A 26,598-nucleotide genomic window follows, 5' to 3' on the forward strand; every position below is an offset into this window, starting at 1 on the left:
ACACTAAAAGAAAAAGAAACAATGACCATGGTTGAGGAGGGTTGTCACTGTGCTCTGAGATGGCCTTTTACATATCAAGATAGAGAACTCTAAATGTGTCAAAATTTGAGCATAGAGAAGAAAGTTATTATTCCAGATCATTAATGAATTAACCCATTGTAGAAAGAACAATCCTGATGCACAACACAATGTGCATTTGAGAAACAATCCTTCAGTCCTTATGAAGGATATTCATTCCTTTACAGTGCCTATTGTGATGTTTCAATTTCCTCAGCTTTCAATATACGCGCTGTCTCACAAATACTAGTTTTTCTTTTTCCCTTTAGATTAGATGTTTAGTTAAAATGGGTGTGAACATTAATTTGTAAACAGTATATGAAAAAAAAATTAAAATATTTTTGCATTATTTTTATTTTGTCTCCAGCAACTGAATACTGCATACTCAGTACAGAATAGTACACAACATACTCATTCCCACTTCAAGTCCAAAACACATATACTTGAGTGCAAGTTCCATTGCCAATACCATTTACTATCAAGTATCTGGGCATAAGATTGCAATCTAAATTTGTTTTTTTTTTAAAAAATTCTGATTTACACTTTGAAGAAAAACAACATCCAGATTCCTGTTAGTTATGCTCACCAGCATAATGCTGTTGGTGTAAATCTCAGTGGCGAATTGCAGCAAGAAGTTATTGTAGGCGTTTGCTGTTGTGTCCAAGCCACACGACACCATATTCCTACTCTGTCATCTTAATCTGTTGCAGTTTTAAAGCATAAAAATGTAATAGGATTCTGGCTGATATAGCCCTGCTTTAAAAACAAACCAGAAATCTTTCCCATTCCCCTTTGAGAAATGGTAATTATTTATTTGCATATGTCTAAGAGTAATGAGAATGAATGACTGTCAACCAGAGGAGAATGTCTGATGTGGAACACAAACCTTCTGCTTCAAAGTCAATAGTTGCCAAGAAAACCCAGCCCTTGAATGGAAGCCATAGATATTCTTTACTATTCTGGGGGGGATTAGAGGATATGCCAACTATTCAGACTTAAGCATTTTTGTAATAGCATTAATGGACATTATTCATTAATTTCCTCTTCTTCATCTTCAAATGCCTCCTCACCATCATTTGCTGTAGCTTCTTGGTACTGCTGGTACTCTGACACAAGGTCATTCATGTTGCTTTCTGCTTCTGTGAATTCCATCTCATCCATTCCTTCTCCTGTAAACCAGTGAAGAAATGCTTTTCTTCTGAACATGGCAGAGAACTGCTCTGAGATTCTTTTGAAGAGCTCTTGGATTGCTGTGCTGTTACCAATGAAAGTGGAGGCCATCTTGAGACCACGGGGTGCAATATCGCAAACTGCCACTTTGACATTATTTGGGATCCATTCCACAAAGTAACTGCTGTTCTTATTTTGAATGGCCAGCATCTGTTCATCAACTTCTTTCATAGACATGGGACCACGGAAGACAGTGGCTACTGTCAGATACCGTCCATGTCTTGGGTCACAAGCAGCCATCATGTTTTTGGCATCAAACATCTGTTGAGTAAGTTCTGGAACCGTGAGGGCCCGGTATTGCTGGCTTCCTCGGGCAGTCAGTGGAGCAAATCCTGGCATAAAAAAATGTAAACGTGGGAATGGGACCATATTTACAGCCAACTTGCGTAGATCTGCATTTAGTTGGCCTGGAAAACGCAGCGATGTCGTTACCCCACTCATCGTAGCGGACACTAAATGATTCAGATCACCATATGTTGGAGTGGTGAGCTTCAGAGTGCGGAAACAAATATCATACAATGCTTCATTATCAATGCAGTAGGTTTCATCTGTATTTTCAACCAGCTGATGAACTGAAAGTGTGGCATTATAAGGTTCCACCACAGTGTCGGAGACTTTAGGAGATGGCATGACACTGAAAGTATTCATTATTCTGTCAGGATACTCCTCTCGGATTTTGCTAATGAGGAGTGTTCCCATCCCAGAGCCTGTTCCTCCTCCTAAAGAATGAGTGAGTTGAAATCCCTGCAAGCAATCACAGTGTTCGCATTCTTTCCTTACTATATCAAGTACAGAATCTACAAGCTCTGCTCCTTCTGTATAATGTCCTTTGGCCCAGTTATTTCCAGCACCAGTTTGTCCTGAGAAGGCACAACAAAAGAGAAGATGAGAATATGCTCAGAAAGTCACAAAATAATCATGTTAATACCAGTAACAAGGTTTGTCACCCTTTAACATAGCTAACTAACCTTTTGGCACTGTATGTATGAGCAAACATACATAACGTTTCAGAAAACGTTAGCAGTAATACACTGAGAGGTGAGTCCTCAGGAAGGACACCACATGTAATTTTATGCACAAGTCCATAATGGCATGATGACACCACAGGTGCAATATAACACACTAAATGAGGATCACCCCTCATCCCCCCATGTTGCATTGGTAGTACATTGAAGATGGCATGAAGAAAGCTGACTTGCCTGTGGAGTTCTTTTTCCCTGTAGACATCACTTTTATTGAAAGGGATAACAGCTTGGGCTTTTTAGGAATTTTGTATCTGAATTAATTTTGGGGGGGGGGGAGTGTAGGAATGAATGGTACTACTTTCGTATTATAGTTACCTACCCAAACAAGTTTTCAAAGAAGCTGGGGATCTGCCTTGCAAAAAAATACTATGTTTCTACACTTTTGCAGGAATAATTTAGATCAGTGGTCCCCAACTGTTTTGACACCACAGACCGATTGGGGGAGAATGGGGTCCATGTGCTGGGAAAGCGAGGCACCTCCCTGCGCTCATGCACATGCGCGATGAGGCTGGGTGCACTTGCAAGGGGTGTGCACATTCATGAAGGGGTGGGGGCACTCATGTGGGTATGCGCAGTTGTGCGCATGTGTGAAGGGGCAGGGGTGCTTGAGGGTGCTCACTTCCACTCACGTGCAAGCATGATGGGGCAGGGGCACTCATGGGGCACACGTGCACACATGCGTGAAGGGGCTGTGCAGGGAGTAGTGCGTGCAGGAGGGGTGGGAGATCTGTCTCCGCGGCCCAGTTTGGCCCAGGCCACAGACCAGCACCGGGCCACAGACCAGGGCTTGGGGATCCCTGATTTAGATGACAATTGAACGGATGCTTATTACGAGAGAAGCTCAGAGATTTAAACTCAGCAAATTTAGGAAGCAAAAAAAGCTTCCTACATTACCAGATGTGCAGCTATGCTAATATGCTGCAGCAAATCTCACAGTCTTGGAACAAACTGTTTGTAGCAAAGAACTTATCACATCTATTATGGCTTAACTTTCATGGACTAGAAGCCATGCCAATAAATTCTGCAACAGCCTTGTGAGCAACACAAGCACCTAACCTATATGTCACTTGGAGGCAACTTCTTGCCATTTCCTATGTTTATTTAATATAAAAGAGAAGGACTCACCCAAATGGAATTTCAACACACAATCTACTTGACAATTTTAGTGTTTGTGACAGAAAATTTTTAACCTACCAAATATGAAGTTATCAGGCCGAAACAGCTGTCCAAACGGGCCAGATCGTACACTATCCATGGTTCCAGGTTCCAAGTCCACCAAAATTGCTCTTGGCACATAGGTTTGGGCTATAAGAAGCATACATTAATCTTTATTTTTTATTTTGTCTATAGCAATGCATTTTATTTCTGTCACATACAAATACACTATTATGTTTCAGGCTGCTTAATATGTTTGTAGCAGCTCATTTCTACATACTGCCAGTTAACAAGGTAGTAACTTGCCCACAGTTCAGAAAAATGTCTCAGCCTTCTTTGGCATCAACCAACCCCTGCCTTTATTATCAATCCCCCTTTTCACAAGACAGCTTTGCTTATATTTATTAAAGAGACTGACAGAAGCTCAATACCTCACAATTCATTAGATATCATATGAAAGTTTTCAGAGAATGTTCAGGTCCTCGGATATATTTGTGCCAACTAGCACTATTGTAACACAAGACAAAAGAAACCCCCAAGAGGAAAAAGCCTGCATCCATAGGAAATGTACTGAGATAACTGACTGGACAACAATGTAAAAAACGAAATTTAAAAACCCCGTGAAGGGTGAGTCCATTTTCTTATCAACTGGAATATTCTCAACAGTTGTCTTCAGACAGATATCATGGCAATCATTACCGTACCATTCTGTGACTCCTTCCATCTGCCTTACTCCTGCCCAACATTTTAAATGTTCACAGCATCACAAATATCAGAAAGCATTAGCGGCAGGTATTTTGCTACAAATAACAGTGAAGCAGTGGGATGTAGCTATTTAGTACCTAGATGAGCTCTCGGGGAGATAGGAAGAGAATTTGCCACTATTATGAGTTGAGAATGAGGGTGTAATGTAATGAGGGTGAAAGACGAGAGTGCAAAAAATGGTCTGAAACTCAACATCAAAAAAACTAAGATCATGGCCACTGGTCCCATCACCTCCTGGGAAATAGAAGGGGAAGATATGGAGGCAGTGACAGATTTTACTTTCTTGGGCTCCATGATCACTGCAGATGGAGACAGCAGCCCCGAAATTAAAAGACGCCTGCTTCTTGGGAGGAAAGCAATGACAAACCTTGACACCATCTTAAAAAGCAGAGACATCACCTTGCCAACAAAAGTCCGAATAGTCAAAGCTATGGTTCTTCCTGTAGTGTTGTATGGAAGTGAGAGCTGGACCATAAAGAAAGCTGACTGCCGAAGAATTGATGCCTTTGAATTGTGGTGCTGGAGGAGACTCTTGAGAGTTCCCTGGACTGCAAAGAGAACAAACCTATCAATTCTAAAGGAAATCAACCCCGAGTGCTCATTGGAAGGACAGATCCTGAAGCTGAGGCTCCAGTACTTTGGCCATCTCATGAGAAGAGAAGACTCCTTGGAAAATACTTTGATGTTGGGAAAGTGTGAAGGCAAGAGGAGAAGGGGATGACCGAGGATGAGATGGTTGGACAGTGTCATCAAAGCAACCAACATGAATTTGACACAACTCCGGGAGGCGGTGGAAGATAGGAGGGCCTGGCGTGCTCTGATCCATGGGGTCATGAAGAGTCGGACACGACTAAACGACTGAACACATGAGTTGAGAAACAGCATATTACAAGCAACAGAGAAGGAATCAGCTGTGGCGGCCTCCTTCCTTTTGCTCACTCTTTCTGGATACGACAGCAGAGAATGGACTGGGTCCACCATATTGCAAAAATAATACTTTCTTATACTGTACACACACTCTCTGGGCAGTACAATGCAGAGGAGAACTGACCCATAGATCAGAATGCCTTTGAACAAGGTTGGACCTGCTTGTTCGCTTCCTAGAAGCACGTGGTTGGCCACTGTGTGAACACAGTGCCGAACTAGATCAGCCTTTGGCCTAATTTTGCTGAGCTCTGATCATGTTGCTCTCATCCAGCATTGCTCTGAAACCCCCTTTTGCTTGACTGCTGGCAATCAGTTTTCTAGTAGCGTTAGGGAACTCCAAGCAATGGCTGCTAATGAATCAGAGATTATTTTTCTCCTCTCACCAAGAACAGACCCACACTCAAAGATTAGAAAATATACTTTCTGGACTAGATTCCTAGCCACCATTGTGAGTGGTCATACTAGCAAAGTGATTCTCAAAGCTGTAGCCCAGAAAATGAACTTTCCCAAGCTCTGTAGGCCAAGGTCACAGCAGCAGGTGCTGGGAAAAATATCAAAGAAGGCATTCGTTGCAAGTCACCTAAGACAATGGCTAAAATCCTGTTGTTTAGCAAAGTAAGTTGGACTAGAGTAGGCTATTGAATCAGTGGGTATTTGGTGAGTTAATTTCTCTGTAAGTTCCACTGATTCAAATGGACCTACTCAAGTTGTGACTTTAGTGTAGTAATTCACAACTAGAGCAGGCGTATTTGAATCAGTTGAAGTTACAGAGGAGTTGATTCATTAAACCCCCACTGATGCTGTGGACCTACTCCAGTGTGGTTTATTATGCTAAGCAACAGGATTTCAGCAAATCCCTTAAGTACTTATTTTAGTATCATCATAATAATTATATGCTGTCAAGTCAATTATGACTTATGACAATCCTTTCCAGGGTTTTACAGGGAGGGAATACTTGGAAGTGGTTTGCCATTCCCTTCTTCTGGAGGCATCCTGGGTACCATGCAGCTTGCTCAAGGCCACCCAGGCTGGCTCTAATCATAGGAGGCACAGTGTGGCATCAAACTCCCAACCTCTGGCTCTGCAGCCAGATACCTAGACCACTGAGGCATCTAACCAGCTTTTCAGTATCACACTTCTTCACAAAGATTCCCTGTCCCTGTTGTTCCTTAAAGTAACTCCAGCAAATAAAACCCATAGTCCCTTACTCTCAGGAAATAATAATTAACCCAGAGAGGAGAGAAAGAGAGACTGATGGTTACCTTTTTCATTGTGACTGGAATCACTTTTGCCCTTCCTATCCGCTAACAACACTGGAATCTGCAGTGTGATTAGAGCAAATAAATACTGCACACTGCATAATAGTGAAGAGACGAGAAGGGAAGGCTGGTGGGGAAGGGAGGGGGACCTCTGGCCAGTTGAAAAAGGCTGGGAGCCATTAGGAAAAAGAGAATGAACTTCCAAATTTGGAATTCTTCCGGCCAAAAGCTTAACATACTCACATTCATAAAGAATGGCAGGATTTCATGCTATTGGGCTTGGACAATGATTCATACCATTCAGAGAACAATTGTTGTTGTTGAACCACCAGCAGCTACTGCTGAGGTACTGCAAAGCATTGTCATTATGACCTTCCTCTATATCAAAAGTGACAGCGCCTGAGACTCAGCAATGTGGGAGGCAACACTTCTGTGCACAGACATGTAAGTGCACCTCAGACACTTAAGCCCTATTCAGGAGTTACAGTAACTGGTATTTTGAACACAGTTAGATGGGAGCTCCTATTCCCCTGTCCTCAACTTGACTCATTGTTTCTGAGCCAAGTCTGAAGAGGAAAAGACCGTTGCTTGCACGTAGGCTCCACACAGGAAAGGGGATCCATATTTTCCAGGGTAAAGCCTACACACGAACAACAACCTTCTTCTGTTCAACCTAGGCAATGAAATTGTGAGCAATCCAGTGACAGAGGGGTCAGGGTAAGCATTCCCCTTAAGTATGTTCAGAATGCCTGCTAATATAATGCCTGAATAGAGCTACCTTTCCCCCCTCACATCAGCATAACTTTGACCTTTCGCTTCTTCTGTGCTGAGCTCTCACCAGGCCTCTCCAATTGCCTCCCACTTGCCATCACCACAACTGATAGATATTATTCACATCTTTCCCAGCTGCACTTGTAGGGCAGGGGGAAGCATGTGCTTAACGAATATGGTGATGAGTTCCTGTTCATGCTGCTTTCTGCATTTAAGTTGCACCCCACAAAGTCCTCCAAACAGCAAAGCAGCAGGATTAAATTTGAAGGCAGTAGGAGGAATTCTCGTAGCATTGCGAACATGGACACCTACAGAAGATGCAGTAAAGGCCTTTGCAAGCCACCAGAGACCAGCCGGCTGCCCATATATGCATGGACAGCTAAATCCGAAGGAATGCTAGAAGAAATCATTGATGATGGATCTATGAATTCAAATTCCTCCTGGTCCTGATTACAAGAAAGGAGAAGACTCAGATATGGAGTCAGTTTTCAGTGCCAAGGCTCAGCTTTGGAAGGTGAAGATGGGGACCAGCCCTGCTATTAGGCAGAGTGAGATGGATGCTTTGGGTAACAGATACAGAGCATCAAGAAACGGGAAGAACTTCTTAGTTGTCGTTCTTGCAGTCCTACTGCCATGAGTGGGAACAAGATTGTGCAATTTTCTTTTCCAAATGAAAAAATAACCTAGCTGGCTTGAAGTAATATGCACCATGACACTGGTGAGTATGTGACCCTATTAGTTGCTTTGTTTCAAGCAGCATAATATTTTGGAGCAACCACAAAATGATTACTGCTCAGGCACTAGGATAAAATCTATGTGAGGGCTCTGTTTACAGTACAAAGCATCACCAGTTTTATTCAGGTTGAAAGGAAGTTTATATGCCAAGCTCCTAGCACCTTCTGCAGCTGAAATAATTTTAGGCATTCACATGAAAATATTTAATGACATATTTGCAAGAGTCCACACCATACATTTTAATTACCTGGAAGGCCTCTAACCCTGTCAATAGTGGCCTTTCCACACTGCTCCCCTGATTGTGTCCTGCTTTCCATAAAGGCATTAAGCAATCAAATGGGGTTTGGGGTGTGAGACAGCCAGAAGACCAGATGTTTCTGATCTCCCATGCACTTTGCAGCTGACACAATCTGTCTTTGCATGTGTCTGCACGTGTTCATTTGTTCTGGGGGCATTCTACTCATGTGCCACTGCCATGTGATGCTACCTAAGGGGCAGAGAATGGCAGCAGCTGATCCCTCATTGCCCGGGCTTCACAAAAGTGGCAGGGGGTGGTGGTGGAGGCCAGGACAGCCTTTCCTCCCTTAATATTCTTATTCACACAAAGGTGCTGACGCAAACAAACAAATCCCAAGCAACCCATCCCATTATAGGCATTGCTCAAAGAACCCCAAACAGTGCTTGCTTCAAAACAGCTCTATCTTGCCTCTTCCAAGGAACCCAGAATAAGAAAGGTCCCTTTAATGCACATTTCAGGTCCCTTTAATACACACGCCAACCAGCCTCCCCCTCAAAACATACACTCAGGAAAGCCCCTTTTCTGAGATCCTCCTGTGCTTTCCAACAGTTGGTTCCCATTTGCCTCCCCTCCATCTGGACTTTTTCCGTTTTTGTGACAGATGATACAGCACTGAATTGATACGACAGCTGGAAATGCCCAGGACTGCAGTCATCCTCCCCAGTCTCTCCCTCCCTCTTTCCCTTTCATTTTGGATGGGATTTTGTTCTACCCTCTTCCATCTCCTCCCGCCTCTTCTTCTCTCCCCCCTCCTTAACTCCTTTTGTCAGAGTCTTGCATGTTTTGCTGAGCAGTACTATATTTGACAATAGATGGGGTTGGCTTCTAATATAGGCAGTCACACATGGCAAAACTGAAGCAAAGCAGTGCAGGATCATAGCAAAAACAGTAGTAGATCCTGTCAGCCAATAAAAATACATCAAATCCCCATGGGAAAAAGTCTGAGTTTTTGTGTGCTTGGTTTTATACAGTGTGATTTAGTCATTGGTAATTCATGATGTTAGCATTATTAAGCATAGCCTTATTATTCTTATAGGGAAGTCAAACCCTGGGTTTTGATAAATTTTTCTTCCTTATGTGATACATCTTGAGACTCAAAAGTTAATTCATATCTACTGCAGGGTATACCCAAGTTCCTTGTCCAAATAAATGTTTGGGTATGGAAGCATACATATATTCACTCAAACAACACAAAGCCAGAAAACAAAAAATGAAACCAACAAAATACAGCCAAAGTATGTATAACTGATAAAGAAACATACATTTCCTTCCATGTACACAATGTTCATTTTCCTCTTTCTATGTTGCTTCCCAGTGTCCATTTCAGATGACATGGTTTTGGAATCATAGGAAAGTAGGAAGATGTCTCACTTGTCCAGCAATGTCAGCTATTGACTGGCTCTCGAGGATTTCCAGAAGGTGATTTTCTCCCTGCCTAACTTGGAGATGCAAGGAACTGAATCTGGGACCGTTTCCTGCAAAACAAGTCATGTGCTCTACCATCAAGCTCTGGCTGCTCCTTAGTGACATCATCTTTGTTCTCCCCCCTGTTCTTCAATTTCTTTCAAAACATATTGTAGCGAATCAATTCCTCTCCCCTTCCCCCCCCCCCCCCCGTGGAAAGAACAGAATAACAGTTTGCAAGTGTATTATTTTATCTATTCTGAAGAAGTGTGATTTGGTTTACAATTTATTTATTCCATTCCATTCCTGTTATTCTGCCAATAAGTCCTGGGTTGCATACATGGCTCTCCTCATCTGCACTTTGTGGTTTTGACATGAGTAGTGATGTGTCTGGCAACTGAGCTTAAAACCATAAGTCTGAACATTAACACCTTTTTACTCTTAACTTTCTCTAGCTAGTGCCACGTGATCAGTTTATTTATGCACTTTTTAAAATTTAACTTGCACACGTGCTCTTCCACTCACTCCTTAAAATCATTAAGCAACAAACATCCTACTACAGTGTGAACAGAATGTAGCAAAAGAATGTATAGAAGGACTATATCCCCGGACTGTGAAAACTAGCAATTCCATGTGTAAATTTCAGCAGAAGTACAACAACTAGATAGTCTTCAATACATACCCATCATTCTGGAACCACTTTGAACCACAAGTCATGTGCTATGCTAGATATCTGAGGCTGAAACTGTAGAAAACCCATATCTGGGAAGAAGATTGTGCTTTCTTGGGGGCCTATACTTTGGCTCTTACAGTATCTTTTTGGAAATTAGTCATTGATCCATGGCTTGCCCAAAATATTTGCTGCCAGATTCAGAGTGGCAAATAACATTTGTTTATCGTCATCCCACCTGAAGGTGAACAGCACATCTCAAAAACAGCCCAGGAAACATAAAATTCCACAAGCACCCCTCTCCGATCTCTTGCAGCAATAATAGCATACTGAATAATGATTAATTTGCTGCCTTTTCATTACCTCAAAGATCTGGTACTTCAAACAATTGCCTCCTTCCAATCAGGTGTCAGTGCCAGCCCTACACTGGTTCCAGCTATGAAGAGCAAAGAGCTAAGACCAGGTAGGGCACCCTGCTATCTGAAATATGAATAGGCTTCTCCATGGATATGGAAGATACAATCCTGTGGAAAACAATACTGATTCCAGTGCTGATTTCAAGTACTGTGGAAGTCACAGCAATTGGTCAGCCCTCTGTTGCCTCTGGCAAAGCACATCATGCAGGTGAAAGATGGGCAGATGGGAGAAAAGAGAAACGCTCCTTACTCTTCCTTAAAGAGTCTGGCTGCCTCCTTTGAGAAACAAGTATAACCATACTCTCACTGTAAACTCACTGTGACGAAATCAAACACTAAGAAAATGTGGAGGGAGGTTGTCCCAGAATAGCCTATGCTGTTTAAGACATATCTTGCACATTTTATTCTGCATCTATTTGGGGCAGGGCAGCAAGCAGTAGAGGACTCTGAACCTATCTCGCCAAACCTAGCCATGCTTTGCGGCCCAAATTAAATTAGAAATCCGAACCATCAATGCTAACCAAAATATGAGTATTACAGAATGGCTGTCAAGAAGAAGGATTTTGTTCAATTTGAAGTAAACTGTACGTAATTCACACCCTGCTTTCTCCTTTCCAAACTATCTCCCTCCAGAAAGCACACTCTGAGCTTAAAAATGCAATGATTGAATGCATGGCCCCTAAGAGGAGAAAACAACACAACCACCTCCAGAGCTGTAGCTGGAACGAGCAGCTGAGGGTTTGATCCAGGGCACCCAAATTTGCAAAGTGCAAAAATTTGCTACTGGGAAGGCACAAATTGCACTAGATCATATCCAGAAGGCCAGGAAGCAAACTCGCTCACTGGCATTTACTGCCTGAGGGGCAAAACCCCACCCCCACTCTGCTCACAATGTATACTGCTTCTGGGCACTCCTCCTCAGGCAGAAGTTAAAATAAACCCAGCAGAATCAGTGCACACTCAATAACACTGTCACACACTTATAGCCAGCCATTCCTCCCAATTCTTCTGTAGCTTCTCCATATATGCCAGACTCATGTGACACAAAAAACCACCCATACACAAATGCACAAACACAGAATCTGAACAAGGTTCCAGAGGAAATTATGAGCAATGTATTTCCTGTCTCCACTATTCCTCCTTTCGTAGAATAAATCATCACATCACCACTCTTGGGCAATAGCTCTGGACTTACATGATGATTCATTATAGTAGACATTGATCCTCTCCAGCTGCAATGGTGAGTCGCCAACATAACTTCCAGCTGGATCAATCCCATGTTCATCACTGATAACTTCCCAAAACTTTGGCAAAGGGGAAAGAGAAGTGAGACAAAAACTTTGTGAAACAACACTCATCAAAGGTGTTCTCCTCCCCTCAAATCTCCAACTCATTCGGTATTTCCCTTTACTCATACATACTCTCCCCCCCCCGCCACCACAACCGCTAATTACAAGTCATCAAAACCCACCCATCCTTGGCAGGACAGAGCAGGCCTTCAAGGCATGTGTTAAAGCAACAGCTGCCAAATGCCTAGCATGTTTGAGAGCTGCTCCTCTGAGTCCCTCCCTGCTCCTGGCGTCAATAGGAGAGGAGATACAGGGTGGGGTTGGGAAAAGAGACAAAAACCCTCAGCAATTCATCTGAGGATTTGAAACCCAAGAGAAAACTGGTTAAGATCCCCAGCAGTCTTTCTATTTTGGGTTACCTTTCTTCTTCTTTTCCCCTCCTAATTTTCCCTCTACTGCCTCAGTATTTTTCCTCCCCTGGTCTCAGTTTTTTTCCAAAGCCTTTTATGGTCAACATGAAACAGTCAGCTATTTAGTTCCCATTTTGGTGAGTTTCCTGATCTCTAGCCTCTAGTGCAAAAAAAAAAAAAAATCCGCCACAAAATTTAAAACTAAAATCTCACAAAAGTTTGTTTCAGCAGGAGACATTGTTTTTCAGCAAAAGCTAGGCTGTTCAGACATAATGTTTTTTAACCTTTTTCCTCTTTGAATTATTAAACATCTCTGAGGTACTAAATAACTAAATTTGCATCTTCATGTGCATTTTCTTATGTATAAGAACAAAAAAAAAAGGAGAGAAGGCATTGTACCACAAATAGAACACTCTACACCGATCATCTCATACAATACAAGACTAATTATTATATACTACTATTACTACAATTTGTAATCATAATCATAAGTTACACAAGGCGAAGAACATTTTCCTCATACCTTGGTTCCAATTTGGTTTCCACACTGGCCGGCCTGAATGTGAACTATTTCTCTCATGGTGATATAAAAGTTCCCAAACTGTCTGCCTCTCCTTTTTCCTTCTCGTCCAGATTCTACTCTGTAGAGTTCAGCTCCGCACAGTGTGCCTGCCTCAATGAATGTTTTATTGACTCCCGGCTATGATTCACCCTCCCTGCTCTTTTGCTCACTCTGCAACTTCACAGAAGGGGAAGGGAGAAGCCACAGCAGCAGCAAGGACTGCCCCCTGCCAAACCTCGCCTGGAACTCTGTCTCTGTGGCCATGTCATTCAGGTCATTCTTTCAAAGCACTGTTGTTGTTTTTTTAACATTTGGAGACTAGATGGCTCTGCATTTTTTCACTGCCACACAGTTCTCATTTCTGATCCAGCAGTATACCAGTAAGTCTAGTTCGGAAGTCCAGCACTTGATAATCATGCTGACAATAAATAACTGGACAATATAGTTCACATTAGGCTGCTTGTATTAATAGTTTATGAGGATCCAAACATGAGGGGAAGGTTTGCATTGTGTAATATAACGTTTACAGCCCATTGGCTGTTATGAGGTCCCACCATGTTTTATGTTTCCCTCATACTTCTAAACAAATCCAGATAAAGGATATAGAACAAAATATCATCAGTGTGCTAATGGCACCTTCTTGTCAGGTGAGGCTGTGAAGGTGCTAAATCAGTGCCTGGACACAACAATAGGCTGGATAAGGGGCAGTAAGCTGAAGCTGAATCCTGACAAAAAGGAGGCATGGTGTGTTTCTGGATATAGGGAACTAGTGTTCTCTCCGTTTTCAACAGATCTGCATTGTCCCCGGAAAAAAAAAACATTCACAGCAGGGGGTACTATTGAATCCAGATTTTGTGCTACCAGGTCATGTGGCCTTAGAGACATGGAGTAGCTTTCACCACTGGTGGCAGTTTCTCGAAAGGGGCAACCTGGCCTCAGTGATCCATGCTGCTATAATCTACCAGACTGATTACTTCAGTATGTCCTACGCGGAATTGTCCTTGAAGACAACCTAGAAACTTTAGTTTGTGCAGAATATGGCTGCCATTGTTCTTACTGGTATAGACAGTTTTTTGTATATCACATCAATAACAAATTAACTGCATTGGCCACCTGTTTGCTACCAGGCATAATCCAATATGATGCTTATCTTTAAAAACCTAAATAGCTTGTTTCCACTTCAGCCTGCTCATATACGTAAAAACAAAACAGAGTTGAGGAAAAAAAAATTAAGACTTCATAAAGAAATCCCCAAAAATGACATTACCAGCCTATGGTCGATAGCTGGTGCTGAGTCATTTCTTCAAGGACTTGATTTATTATCAGAAGCATGCTACAGGAGAAGACCATCTCAGAGGTGGCATCTATTTGTGGTACATTACCCCCCAAAAGAAGATTCTTTACTAAAATGAGTCATTGCTTTTCGGGTGCTCTCCCATTCAAAAGTAAATGTGGAGGACTCAATCTTCAAGAGGAACCTATCCTAGAGACAGAGCTTTAACCCTTTTCAATGCACTGTTGCCTTGATCTAATTTGCATTTTTAAAGTTAACAACTTACTTCAACACAATTTCCCCGTGTCACTAATCTAGGCTCCCAGTTCAGATCAATTCACATCTGACGTAGAGGCAGCTTACAGTTTGGTCTTAAGTAAGTTATTCAGAATAAATTGTGCTTTTAGAGTGGTGGGCCCCTTATTTGCGAAGTTCTTTCCCAAGATCAAGTCAGCACCAAGAGCTTTGGACAGCCCTTCAGGTACACTCCACTAGTAACACCTTCAGGGACACTCCACCAGTAACACCTGTCATTAAAAGTGACATTCTATTCCCCTCCTGCCCCGCAACCTCATCTCTGAGAAGTGCAAGATGCCTGGGCCTGGTCATCATTTCACATAACACCCCCAGTCTTTTTTCCCCTCCAGATGACCCATAAGAAATTTAAATAGCAGTTACAGTCAACCAACAGAAGCTAAAAAAAATTCTTTTAAAATTTTTTAAAATTAAAAATAGAAGCTAAAATGACTAAACTTGAAACTATTGCATTCCGGACACATCACGACAAAACAAGGCTCCTGGAGAAAGACAATAATGCTAGGAAAAGTAGAAAGCAGTACACAAAGAGGAAGGCTTATACTGAGATGGACTGAATCTTTAAAGGAATCCATATCCTTGAGTTTGTAACATCAGTGCAGCATTGTTAACAACATGATTTTTTGTAGATTATTAACTTATAAGGTCACCATAAGTCTGAAGGGACTTGGTGGCACATAGCAACATAAGAGCTAGCCCCCACTGCTACTGATGTAATGGCCCACCATAACTGTCAAGGAACATTGCCAGAGCCCACCAACTAAGAAGGAGGTCTTATAGATTGCATTTAGCCAAGGAACCCTAAAATCTTCAACAAGTCCTGCTTGACTGATGCATCAAAAATCTCACTTTCAGCTTTTCTTTTCTTTTTTCTTTTTCTTTTTCTTTTTTTTTTTTTTTGTCTTTAGGCAGCAGCAATTCAGTTAGTCTTCTGTTACAGTGGGTTTTTTTTAGCAAGCAGCTATAATGTTTTAATAACCAGGCTTCTTGCATTGACTACTACTGTATTCTTAACTTTCAGTTAGCTTCTACGAACAAAGGGGGGAAAGCAGAATAATAAATCAAACTCTGTGAACTAGAGTTAAAAGTCAAATAACACTCATATCTGTTTTTACTGTGCTTTTTCTATCCTGACTGCATGTATAGTAGAATAATTTATATCAAGTGGAGCTTGGAAGTAATTTTAGTTACTTTTTCTTTGCCTTAATAGAGGAATTCTGAGTGGAATTTTCAAGTTTTGTGTTGTTCTCTTAAGGTGCCTTTTTAATAAGTAACACGAGTTTGCCAAAACTGCAGCAAATAATGACAGGAAATTGTTTTTCAAACACTATAATGAGTAAGGGGAATGAATTACTTTTTTAAAAACCAACTTTCCAAACACTGATGTAAAGAGATTCCTCATCCACATTGGGTATTAGCATCATCACAGTATAGCAAAATCTATGGAAAAAGGCCCCCCAAAACTGGCAAATACAGAAACTTGATTGATGGCTCATACTGCTACTTGCTGTGCATCACAAGTCCAAATCATGCTGACATCTGACTTCATGGCTTTGACTCAGTTCTAGCACATGAATAAATGATACATGTATAAAGTTTACCCTTGAGCATGTACTGAGTGCTTTCACTGGACTGCTATAATAACTTTAACAGTAATTACATGCTGTCAGATTGATTCTGGCTTATGACACAACATCCCAGGGGTTTCTAGGTATACAGAAGTGGTTTGCTACTTCCTTTTTTGGGGGGGGGGGTTTGACCCAGGAGTATGTAGTTTGCCGAAGGTCCATAGGCTGGCTTTTCTTTGAGAAGGCATAGTGGGGAATAGAACTCCCAGTCCCTGCTCCAGTAGAGTGAGATATCCAGCCAACTACTGTAATAACTAGCCAGCATAGTGGGGGTGGGGAAAGACAATATTTGCAATGTAATGTGAGGGGATTATCCCAGTTCTGGAGACCTGCTCTCAGCACTTCACCTTCTTCTCAACCACTTTTGTCTAACCTGGCAAAGTGCACGTGTTCAAACTGTTGTTTTAAACATTTCGGCATTTGAAAACAAGTTACAGCATTATCTGTTGTTCCTTTACAATGTTCAGTATCCATCACACTGTTAACAGACAAGGTCAACTAGTGCCTCCTCTCTAACAATTCAGTTGACTGAATGGTTTTTGCTTTTGGAGGAGAAAGGAGTGTTTGTTTGTTAGTTAGAATAACACGTTTTTAAAAAAATATGTTCAGATTTCAGTAGAATTAAATTTAAGGACCTAACAAAGTAAGATGTTTAAATAAAGAAATATATAGTTTAAATGCACATAATAAGCAACAATGAATTTACTTTTTAAAAACTAACATTTGCAATTCAGGCAAACCATCATTAATTATAGTAGTGCAACTGAGTGTTTATATCATTCAGGGTTCATCTACATGGGATCATTTGTTTTGTTATACCTGTCAAATTGTGTGCTTATGATGTCACTGTTTTCCCACCATCCAGATGATGCAAAATGTAAATTGGTATAAACAATATAAATGAGTGACAAAATTCCTGACTTTTTTTGTTATTTAAATAACAAACACTGCCTAGAGGTGTCTTGTTTTTGGTTTCATTTTTTAATGATGGCGGAGTTTCTGGTAAGAGCTTCTCCGATTAGCAGCTTTAAATTTAATTCTACTCTGCTAAATAGCGAACAAATAAAAACCCATCGGAGAAGATCAGTGTTTAAAGGGGTTCCTATATATATTTCTGCTGTTGTATGTGTGTGTTTTGGTCTGTTTTGTTTTTACTAAATTGATGCTAACATTGAAAGTTTACAAGCAGCTTTTCATAGCAGAATCTCATTCTGCTGCTAGTCCAGTTTGAAAATCAGGTTTCTTTCACATCAGTTCTATATATTTATATTTATATTTATATTTATATATTTATATTTATATTTATATTTATATAAATAAATAGGCACATTGAGAAATGTAAAAAGACCTATGTTGGATAAGACCAAAGGTTGTCTATATATATATATATATATATATATATATATATATGAATGAAGCTTTTAGGCACATTGAGAAATGTAAAAAGACCTATGTTGGATAAGACCAAAGGTTGTCTATTCTACAAGCAGGCCACAAGCAGGCTGTGAAAGCAGTAGTTCTCCCTGTTGTTGTTCCATTGCATATTAAGACATCAATCCGGTAGAAACAAGCAGAAAAGTGGAACAATTAGTAATCCTTGGTTATTGTCTGACTGTTTGCTCCTTTTAAGCAAAACAACAAAGGCTGGTTTCTGGGTTTGCCTTTGTGAGGCAATCCCCTCATTTCCTGAAAAGGTTGCCCTTTAAAAATAATCTGATTTTTCTCCCATGTTCAGCCTACAATTGCTTATATCCCAAACCATCCAGGAATTAGTTGTGTGTTTGTAATTTTCCAGTGTTGTAAATACCTTCAACCTCACCCATACTTTCCATTAGTGGTATTAAAACTAGAGAATGTAGGGAACTTGTGGAATATCTAGTTTTGCTAAGTAACATGAGGCTTTGGTTATGAAGAAATGGCTGAGGGTGTTCCTTTTTATTTCAAGCAGACAGGTGGTACTCTGTGAGTCACAGTGCTATGCAAACTGTCCCTTCCTTTATGTTGTGTATGGTCAAAGTGTGATGGACACTGAGAACAAGTCGACTATTCCAAGCATCTGGAATCTAAGGCATGCCCACCTGCTAGGGTGAAGTCTGAAACAGCTTCATTGGAAGTATTGTAAAAAAGAAATGTAAGCAAAGGTTTGGAATTGCCTAGCAGAAAGATTATTCAGATTTGAAAGGAACAGGAGAAGGACTAATGTTGCTTAGGGACTAGAGCTACTGTTCTCTGTGTTTGATATTGCATGTCTGAAACATCTATTCTGAATTTGAGAATGTACTTAATCCTCTTAGGGCAGAAACAGAGGTTATAAATAGTCCTTTATTAGAAGAGGACTCATTTCACACGCTAGCAAGGTTATGCTCAAAATCCTACAAGGTAGGCTTCAGCAGTATGTGGACCGAGAACTCCCAGAAGTACAAGCTGGATTTCGAAAGGGCAGAGGAACTAGAGATCAAATTGCTAACATGCTGGATTATGGAGAAAACCAGAGAGTTCCAGAAAAACATCTACTTCTGCTTCACTGACTACACAAAAGCCTTTGATTGTGTGGACCACAGCAAACTACAACACTAACAGCAGACCATCTATAGTCCGTTTCTACCGTTATTGAGACCAGTGGGACTTTGAGGGAATTGTTCCCTTACTATTTTGAATGTTCTTTCCTGTAAAGGAAATCCAGCATGTACTGTAAGGAGGTTCGCACGACCCTATGTGCATCACACACATGGAGAAGGCCACAGGGCTGTATGGTCTACTTTAGCTCTCCACTGTCATGTGATATCCAACCAGGTACTCTAGTGTTGATGCCCATGGTGGAAATTCTTCCCTCACTATCTGCACATTAAAAATATAAGTTGAAAAATATATATTGAATATGTGGAGAGCAGAAGATGTTTCTGCTATAGGCATTAGTGGCAGCTTTATGTCATGATACACATCAGCTGTGGAAGGAGATGTGGACTGTATTGTCTAGTGGACTCCCCTCAAATTATTTTTAAAATGTAAAATTTTAACAGCAAAGAAGCGGGGGGAAGGGTCAGTATCCTATTTGGACTGGAAAAGCCATTTTGCATGTGTTTCCTCATACAAGGAAGGCCCGCAACTGCATAACCAATTAGGCAACCAGTTGCACCAATGACCTCATAATCAGAGTGAGACCAGGCATATTTATTTATTTATTTATTTATTTATTTATTTATTTATTTATTTATTTATTTATTTATTTATTTATTTATTTATTTATTTATTTATTTATTTATTTATTTATTTATTTATTTTATTTCTATCCCGCCTATCTGGACGTATTAGCCCACTCTAGGCGGCATATGTAGCAGGAGCTTTGCTTACATGAGTATGCTTGCACAATCACATAGTACAACAGGATCCTGGCCATTGTATATAACAGGTTAGCATTAGATATGAACCACACATTAAACCATAGATTTCTCCTGCATTCTTGCAAGAGGGAAGTGGGGAGGCTGCATTAAATGACTCTCAGGTCAAGAAAGGAGGCACCTTTTGTGTTAAGTACACAGTTCTGGGGTGGAGGAGTACAAAAATCAAGTAATGTGTATTTTAAACATTTAAGGATGTGTCAGTGTCGGATACATTATCAGAATAAAGTATTAAAATTTTGGAGTAAGGTTAAAGTTCACAAAAAGCTAGCTAACAAATCAATGCGTACCAAAGACAGTCACTTCATTTCAGGCACGCTTTGTATGTATGACACATGCACAAAAATCCCCATGGAAAATGCTAATGAATGCACTGGAAAAACAGCATTAGAGTTCTTTCTTATGCAGTTTGTCATGAGACCAAGCCCTTTCCTGCTTTTCAGGAAATGTGTCTGTATTCAGTGTGGTATTGTTCTCTGGCACATTCCTATTTGCTGGTATAATTTACTGAAGCCAGTGAAGAAAGACTGTCAGCACAATTTCACTTGGAAACTGAGGTGGGAGATGGGGCTGATCTAAGTAATATCCATGGCTAAGTCTCCAACTAGCTTATGAGGCAGTCACTTGTATCTAGTGCTTCCCTTGAGGACTGTGTACAATACTGCCTCAGCAAAAATGAATGCATCTCTTCTCTTCCTCTTCTATGTTACTAAGGAAAAGGGGTGTGTGGCGGGGTGGGGTGGGGAGATTACTACACTTACTTCCTCACATCAAGTAAGGCCCTTTGTGAAGTCTGCAGCACAGCCCCATGAAACAGTATTTGGCCCAACTTCTCACACTGAACAGGAAAAAAAAAACCAATAATATTCACACCAAGCCTCTACTACTGATGCATAAACACAATGTGAGTAGAAACACACCTGATACTTAGGTCTTAAGAGAGCTGCAGAACCTTTAAAGTTCTGGAGAGAAATTTACTTTGCAACTGTAACAGTGTGTTGCTTTGGAATGAAGGTTGAAATGTCATTGTTAACAACTTACTTTTAAAAAGTTACTCTCCAGATTCTTGATCCAGTGAACCATATCAGATCTGTAGTTCAGTGGCAGAGCATATGCTTTGCATGCAGATGGCCCCAGCTATGACCAGAAAATCCGTGTGTGAAATTTTGGAAAGCCACTGGCCCTCAGTGTAAACAATACTGGGCTAGACTCACTTCCTATGTTCTCCATCACTAGCTTATACTGTGCTGTTGCAGTGCCTAACCCTCCTAATGTAGGGAAGCTCTTCTCCTTAGTAGTGGCTTCAGCCTGCCGTGTAGGACCGGCTTCAGTGAGCCATGATCTGGAATTAGAGCCCTTTTGTAGCACTAGAATAAGCATAGACCACTTCAGGCTTGTTGGATCTACAGTACTTTGAATAAAAATAACAATTTCAAGAGCCACCTGGCAAACCAAGATACTGGTGCAGGTAAGCTATTTCAGATTCTGACTTTGTGATCCTATCTGTAGACCAAAAAGCAGTGTGTGTGTGTGTTCCATTGAATTTATGGACCCAATCTACTGTAGTTGTGACTTACTGAATGGCACCTCACTCCCCCCCATAGACCCTTTGTAACCTGATCCCTCCTGCATTGAAAGTGGGCAGGCCCTAAGCAACAGGATTTTGTCTATGTGTCATTCTTTGCTTACTTCAGAAGGTAGTGAGGCAGTCATGGTGTTTCTGGGGGCTCTTCAGCTGATTCTGTTGAGCAGTAATCAGTATAGCTTCTGTACATGAAACTGATAAGCAGGTGGCCCTGATCCTTGGCTGTCTTGGTTATAACACCTAAGTACAGAAGGTGGATCAGAGTTGCACTGGAAAGCATTAAATGCTTCAGAAACGCCCAAAGATTCTTCAGGGGTGAGGGACAATCAACCATATTCAGTTCTGTTCAGTTACATCATTATGCTGTTGTGGGCTAATGCAATTTTTAAATGTACTTTTACCACGAGTCATAATGACTATCAATCAAGCTGGGAAAGTGGACAGACGCAGAATGTAACTGCTTACATTATTTTGTTCAGATACAGTATTGCTGTGTTCTGCCATGCCACCTCATGGAGTAGGAAGACACTGAATGTAGTAAAGCAGAGAAACATACCCGAGGAATGATTGCATAAATGTCTAACCATCTATTCTGCAAAGGAAAACTGTTTATCTTAATGCAAGCTATTTATATCCAATGGCAGAGAGAGTTCAAGAATTCTGTTAAGGCTTCCCCCTGCTCCAGACTCCTATGGTTTTCAACATAGTCTACTTTTCTTATCAAATTCTGCAGTAATTAATGGATAATTTTAGCTCTGATACATCAGACAACCTACCTCTCTAAGGCTTTTTGATAATTTTTTGTCAGATGCAGTCCACAAAGAGAATGGTGAAATTTCTCATAACTTGAGGTAAATTAAGGACAAACACAACAGAAGCTTCATCTCCATACTGCCCAAACTTAAATAAACCTACTAAATGGATTTGTAGAAACATAATGGTAATACCTTGGTCATCAGAGCTCTATTCTCAGACAAGAAAGCTCTGATGAAAGACTAGCCCAGATGATAAAAACTAGTCTTTCATCAGAAGACTGAGAAAGCATGTAAAAGTTCACACAGAGAAGAATTGTCACATACTTGCATATGATTTGTTTGGAAACAGTTTCATCTGGGAAGAAATCAGCTTTTCACACACAGTTGAATATTGTTAGTAGTGTTACCAGATTCATGATCTAAAGGCATATGAATGCTGAGAATGTTAAAATGTCACTTTGGCCTCTCTTTATCCAGAGCCCATTCCACGGTCTGCCCACATTTGGGGGAGGGGAGAATAAATAAATTTCAAGGTCCATTTCTTAAGAGAGCCCAGAACACAGGGTGACATTGCATTTCACTTGCTCAACAGAATACATCACATTGAGAAAGTAGAGAAAAGGCACAATTGTAATCTCTCTGCCAGCAACGTTTAAAGAGGATGATAGTGTGTTTTGCAAAACCATTGCTATGGAATCTAATATTAAAAATAAATATTTATTATTTATTTCATTTATATCCCGCCTATCTGGTCGGGTCAGGACCACTCTAGGCGGCTAACAACAAAAATACTACAATAAGATTAAAGGATTAACTTAATTCTCTTTTCCATCACTTCTTATAAAGCCTATACTTACTGGTGTTACTCTGATTTGGTACAATATAAAAATAATTTGTAAAGCCTAAAACCATGTTAACAATATTCAAGGAAACACTTCAAAGCTATAGCAATGCTATTTGATAATATGGTATTCACAGGGTTTCTATCAGGTCTCAGAACGATCCACCTGCCATTTCCCTGTACTTTAAATTTATTTTTTACTTTATTGTCGTTACGACCACAGGTCAGCCATGCAAGATATACAGAACCAAAATACAGGAATAAATCATACAATATTGAAGGAGAAGTGATTTGGAGTAGGTTAGAACCTCTAAGTTGAATGCAGAACTGTGGGGGTGGCTACATGGGCATTAGGCCACTGTTTGGTCTGCTGATGGATTAGTTCTCTCCTTTTACTGGCAGTAAGTATTTACTACAGTGAACCAGCCCACTTCCAGAGCATACTTACACCTTTCTGGGTCCCTGTCAGAAAAGTGCTACTGTTTTTTTAGGTGTGGATGGGATTGTTCTATGTTGGTTCTGTTCCAGCATTTGTGATTGCTGGGATCAACTAAAGCAGCTGTCCCTTTGGTGAAGCTGTCCCTTTGGTGAAGCTGCTTAATTAATAACTTCCCGTATGCTCTCCTTTGGAAGACAGGGCATTTCTTTTTAATTGTTGCTAATGCTAACATATCAGTGATACCTAGAACTTTTTTTAAAAAACTGCTTTCAAAGCAATGCTGATTAGCTGTGTTGGCCAGCAGTCACTAAAAGCAATGGAAAGCTTGGTCTCCATTCCTCTCCAAAGGCAAAGAAGATTTAAAGAGAAACAAGCCAATTTCTCAAAATCAGTAAGCAACCTGTTTCCCATTAATTCTTCCTGAACCAAGCCCACACAATCCTTGCATGTGGATCCAAATATTTAATACAATGCACCTTTGACCGACTGTAACCAACCGTATTTAGCCTGATCCTGCCCACTCAGGTTTGGCTGTCTAGCAAAATCGTAAGCTTTGTCAAAATCTGGGAGGAAGACTGGCAATATTATGATTACTTAGGGTTGATGAAGATGGGTTGTAAGGGTGAAAGTGGCGCAGGGATGACACCATATATGTGTTTTCTGCCCATATGTTACATTGCAGTTCAAACACAACACAGTATTACTGAGGTCTAACGAGTTGGAAAACTGGATGCAGAAGCAGAGGTTAAGAGTTCAATTCCCTACAGTACTATGCTCAACAGTGTAGTCTTGTGCAAGCTGCACTGACACAGAGTGCCCTAAAAGGAAGAAAATGGCAAATTAGCTCTCTGTACTCTACATCTAGAAAGCCCTAGAAAAGGTTGCCATAAACTGAAATCAGTTTGATGACAGTAATTATTATTATGGAACTCTGTTAGATTGGCTACATGCAGAGGGTTAGCCTGTTGATTTATCATCTCAAAACTACAATGATTTATTTATCTTTAAGACATAATGAGGCAAATTAATATATATTGAATCCACAAACTGTTATCATGCAAAGTGATACTTCTCCCAATAAATTTACTGATATAGTTGTATAGTTGGCATACAGAGTACATTTTGAAAAATATCTGTTGCTCCTTAAGGAAGAACAAACATGTTCACCCTGAAATTTTAATACATATAAGGTACAATCTAGATAATTCTGCTACTTTCAATTTATTTACTTTCCTGTAACTTGCCATGTACATATGATGCCAACAATGGAGACAATAAACATAGAAACTCCCATTTAAAATCAAAGGAAGTCTGCATACAACATTTCTTTATGAGATCAAATTATCAACAAATTGGCTCTTTAATTTTGTTTTTTGTTTTGTTTTTTCAAGATGAAAGGAGTTTTCATAGTTGTAATCATACCTGATGTGCAGTACAGAAGAAAAGGAGAACTCTTCGTAAACAATACTATAAACTAACTTATTAAGTAACTTGGCCAATCAAATTGTCTCGACATAATAACCACAAAGCAGCACATTTTTAGCATATATAGCTAAGTGAATGCCAATAAAGCAGATGAGAAGCTCAAAGGATCTAAATACCTTTTACTGGGTCAAAGAGTCCACCAAACTCTTCTTTCACCCATTGGTTCTTCATTTGGCAGAATGAAGAAATGTGGGGTGGGACTGGTTTTCAGTTTATAAAAAACACATATAATCACTGATAGTTCTTAGGATTTTTTGTTTGCACTTTTTAATTTATTGAGATTGTTATATTTTGTTATTCTGATTGTCTAAAAGACCATAGTGCTGTACTAATAATATAAAAGGAAGACTGAAGGGAAGAACAAGAGGTTTTGCCTAAAAGTTCTTAGACAGAGTTTTATTCTATGCACAATTAAAGAATTTATAATACATGCCTGAAGTTTTTTTCTCTGTCAATAGGAGACTATTTCACTATCCCATAAAAGGCAGGACAACAAGTTAGACTTACATAATTCCTTTTATCTGAGAGTTAAAAGAATTTCATAAAAATTTGCTAAGCTTCACCATAAAACCATGATATTAGTAGTTACTGTGAAACTGAAACCGATACTAATGGCTTTATGTAATCTGAGGGCCTTGTAATTAGCAAGGTGGTAAATCTACACAGGGCTGTACAACTTCCCAGTAAATATAACAGCTACCAGAGTATCTGGTGGTGGCGGCAGCAGCAAAATCATAATAAATTTTGATTTAAAAAATTAAAATAGAAATAATTAAAAAATAGCTACTGCAATTCTGGGCAACATCAACTGAAATATAATATCCTGACCAAGGGAAGTAACAGTACAGTATCACCTATTCTACTTTGGTCAGATTTTATTGGAGGTACTGGAAAGTGGGGAGAGCAACAAAGGTGAAAAACAAACTAGTTGAGGAAAACTGGGTATGTTTAGCCTGGAGAAGAGTTGATAGCTATCTGCAGATATTTGCTGTTATACGGGAAAGCGAACAAGACATTTTGTTTTGTTTTGTTTGCCACTTCAGAGATTAGGACACAAATCAATGGATTCAAATTACAAGAAAAGCAATTTCAACAAAGTATCAGGGAGAACCTCCTGAGGGCAAGAGCTGTTGATCAGTGGAATGGACTGCAGCAGAAGGTGGTGGATTCTCCTTTGTTGGAGGTTTATAAAATAGAGCTTGGATGGCTATCTGTCGGGGATCCTTTAGCCCTGAATTTCCTGCTTTGTAAGGAGGCTGGACTGCATGGCCCTTGGAATTCCTTCCAACCTTATAATTCTACAATAGGTGGAAGCCACGTTATTGAAGTTCCTCTATGTAAGATTCTTCTCATATACAAAAACAGATTCCAGGCCAGGCAGAAGGGTTCTTGCTTGGCATTCTCCCTGACATGTTAGGTGTCCGTATGTAGAGAACTGCTGAATTTTTTTTATAATTGTACCATTCATTTTCAATACTTCAGCCCTGCAATGCATGGTCAAGTAACAGCAATGGTATAATGAACTATTCCTCATTTGATGAGAACAGGCAGCATATTAATACATTCACTTAATGAAAAGTATGCATTTACTACACACTAACTATATTCATACAGGTTAATGGTTCCCAAGCTTCAGTAACACAGGTGTTCGTGGACTGCAACACCAAGAAACTCCAGGCAGCACAGCTGTTGGTAAAGGCTTCTGGGAATTGCAGTCCAAAAACACATGGGTTCCCAGTGATGTACATGAAATACTGTGTGAGGACATTCTAGATTTCCCTGCAATAGATAGCTCTGTATTTTGGAACGTGTTTTCTTACAGAATGTTTCTTAAAACAGAGGTATGTTAACCTGACACTCCAAATTCCTAAAGAAGATATTTATTATTATAGGAGTTTCTACTCCA

At 40.3% G+C, this 26,598-nt stretch overlaps 1 protein-coding gene across 5 annotated transcripts; it reads right to left on the reverse strand.

Annotated features, from left to right (window-relative positions):
• Nucleotides 1-395: 395 nt before the first annotated feature.
• On the reverse strand, nucleotides 396-24,648 carry TUBB6 (tubulin beta 6 class V). Of its 5 annotated transcripts, none has more exons than XM_020793501.3 (4): nucleotides 22,120-22,138; nucleotides 11,908-12,016; nucleotides 3,507-3,617; nucleotides 396-2,147 (listed from the first exon to the last, which is right to left on the reverse strand). In XM_020793501.3, exons 1-4 carry the CDS (start codon nucleotides 22,126-22,128, stop codon nucleotides 1,084-1,086), a joined length of 1,293 nt encoding a protein of 430 aa, XP_020649160.1. In that variant the 5' UTR covers nucleotides 22,129-22,138; the 3' UTR covers nucleotides 396-1,083. The 5 variants fall into 5 exon arrangements, with proteins under 5 accessions (XP_020649160.1, XP_020649159.2, XP_020649158.1 ...); XM_020793500.3 differs by lacking the exon at nucleotides 22,120-22,138 and adding an exon at nucleotides 20,629-20,701; XM_020793499.3 differs by lacking the exon at nucleotides 22,120-22,138 and adding an exon at nucleotides 12,935-13,229.
• Nucleotides 24,649-26,598: the final 1,950 nt, after the last annotated feature.

The sequence above is a fragment of the Pogona vitticeps genome, chromosome 4 (assembly GCF_051106095.1).
Source record: "Pogona vitticeps strain Pit_001003342236 chromosome 4, PviZW2.1, whole genome shotgun sequence".
NCBI lineage: Eukaryota > Metazoa > Chordata > Lepidosauria > Squamata > Agamidae > Pogona > Pogona vitticeps.

Bases quoted from the DNA above. Each gene is read 5' to 3' on its own strand.
- TUBB6 (XM_020793499.3), bottom strand. From the start codon at position 12,991: ATGAGAGAAATAGTTCACATTCAGGCCGGCCAGTGTGGAAACCAAATT. The intron at 12,017-12,934 runs GTATGAGGAAAA...CCTTTGCCAAAG, and splicing joins GAAACCAAATTGGAACCAAG to TTTTGGGAAGTTATCAGTGA. The intron at 3,618-11,907 runs GTAAGTCCAGAG...TGCTTCTTATAG, and splicing joins CTACTATAATGAATCATCAT to CCCAAACCTATGTGCCAAGA.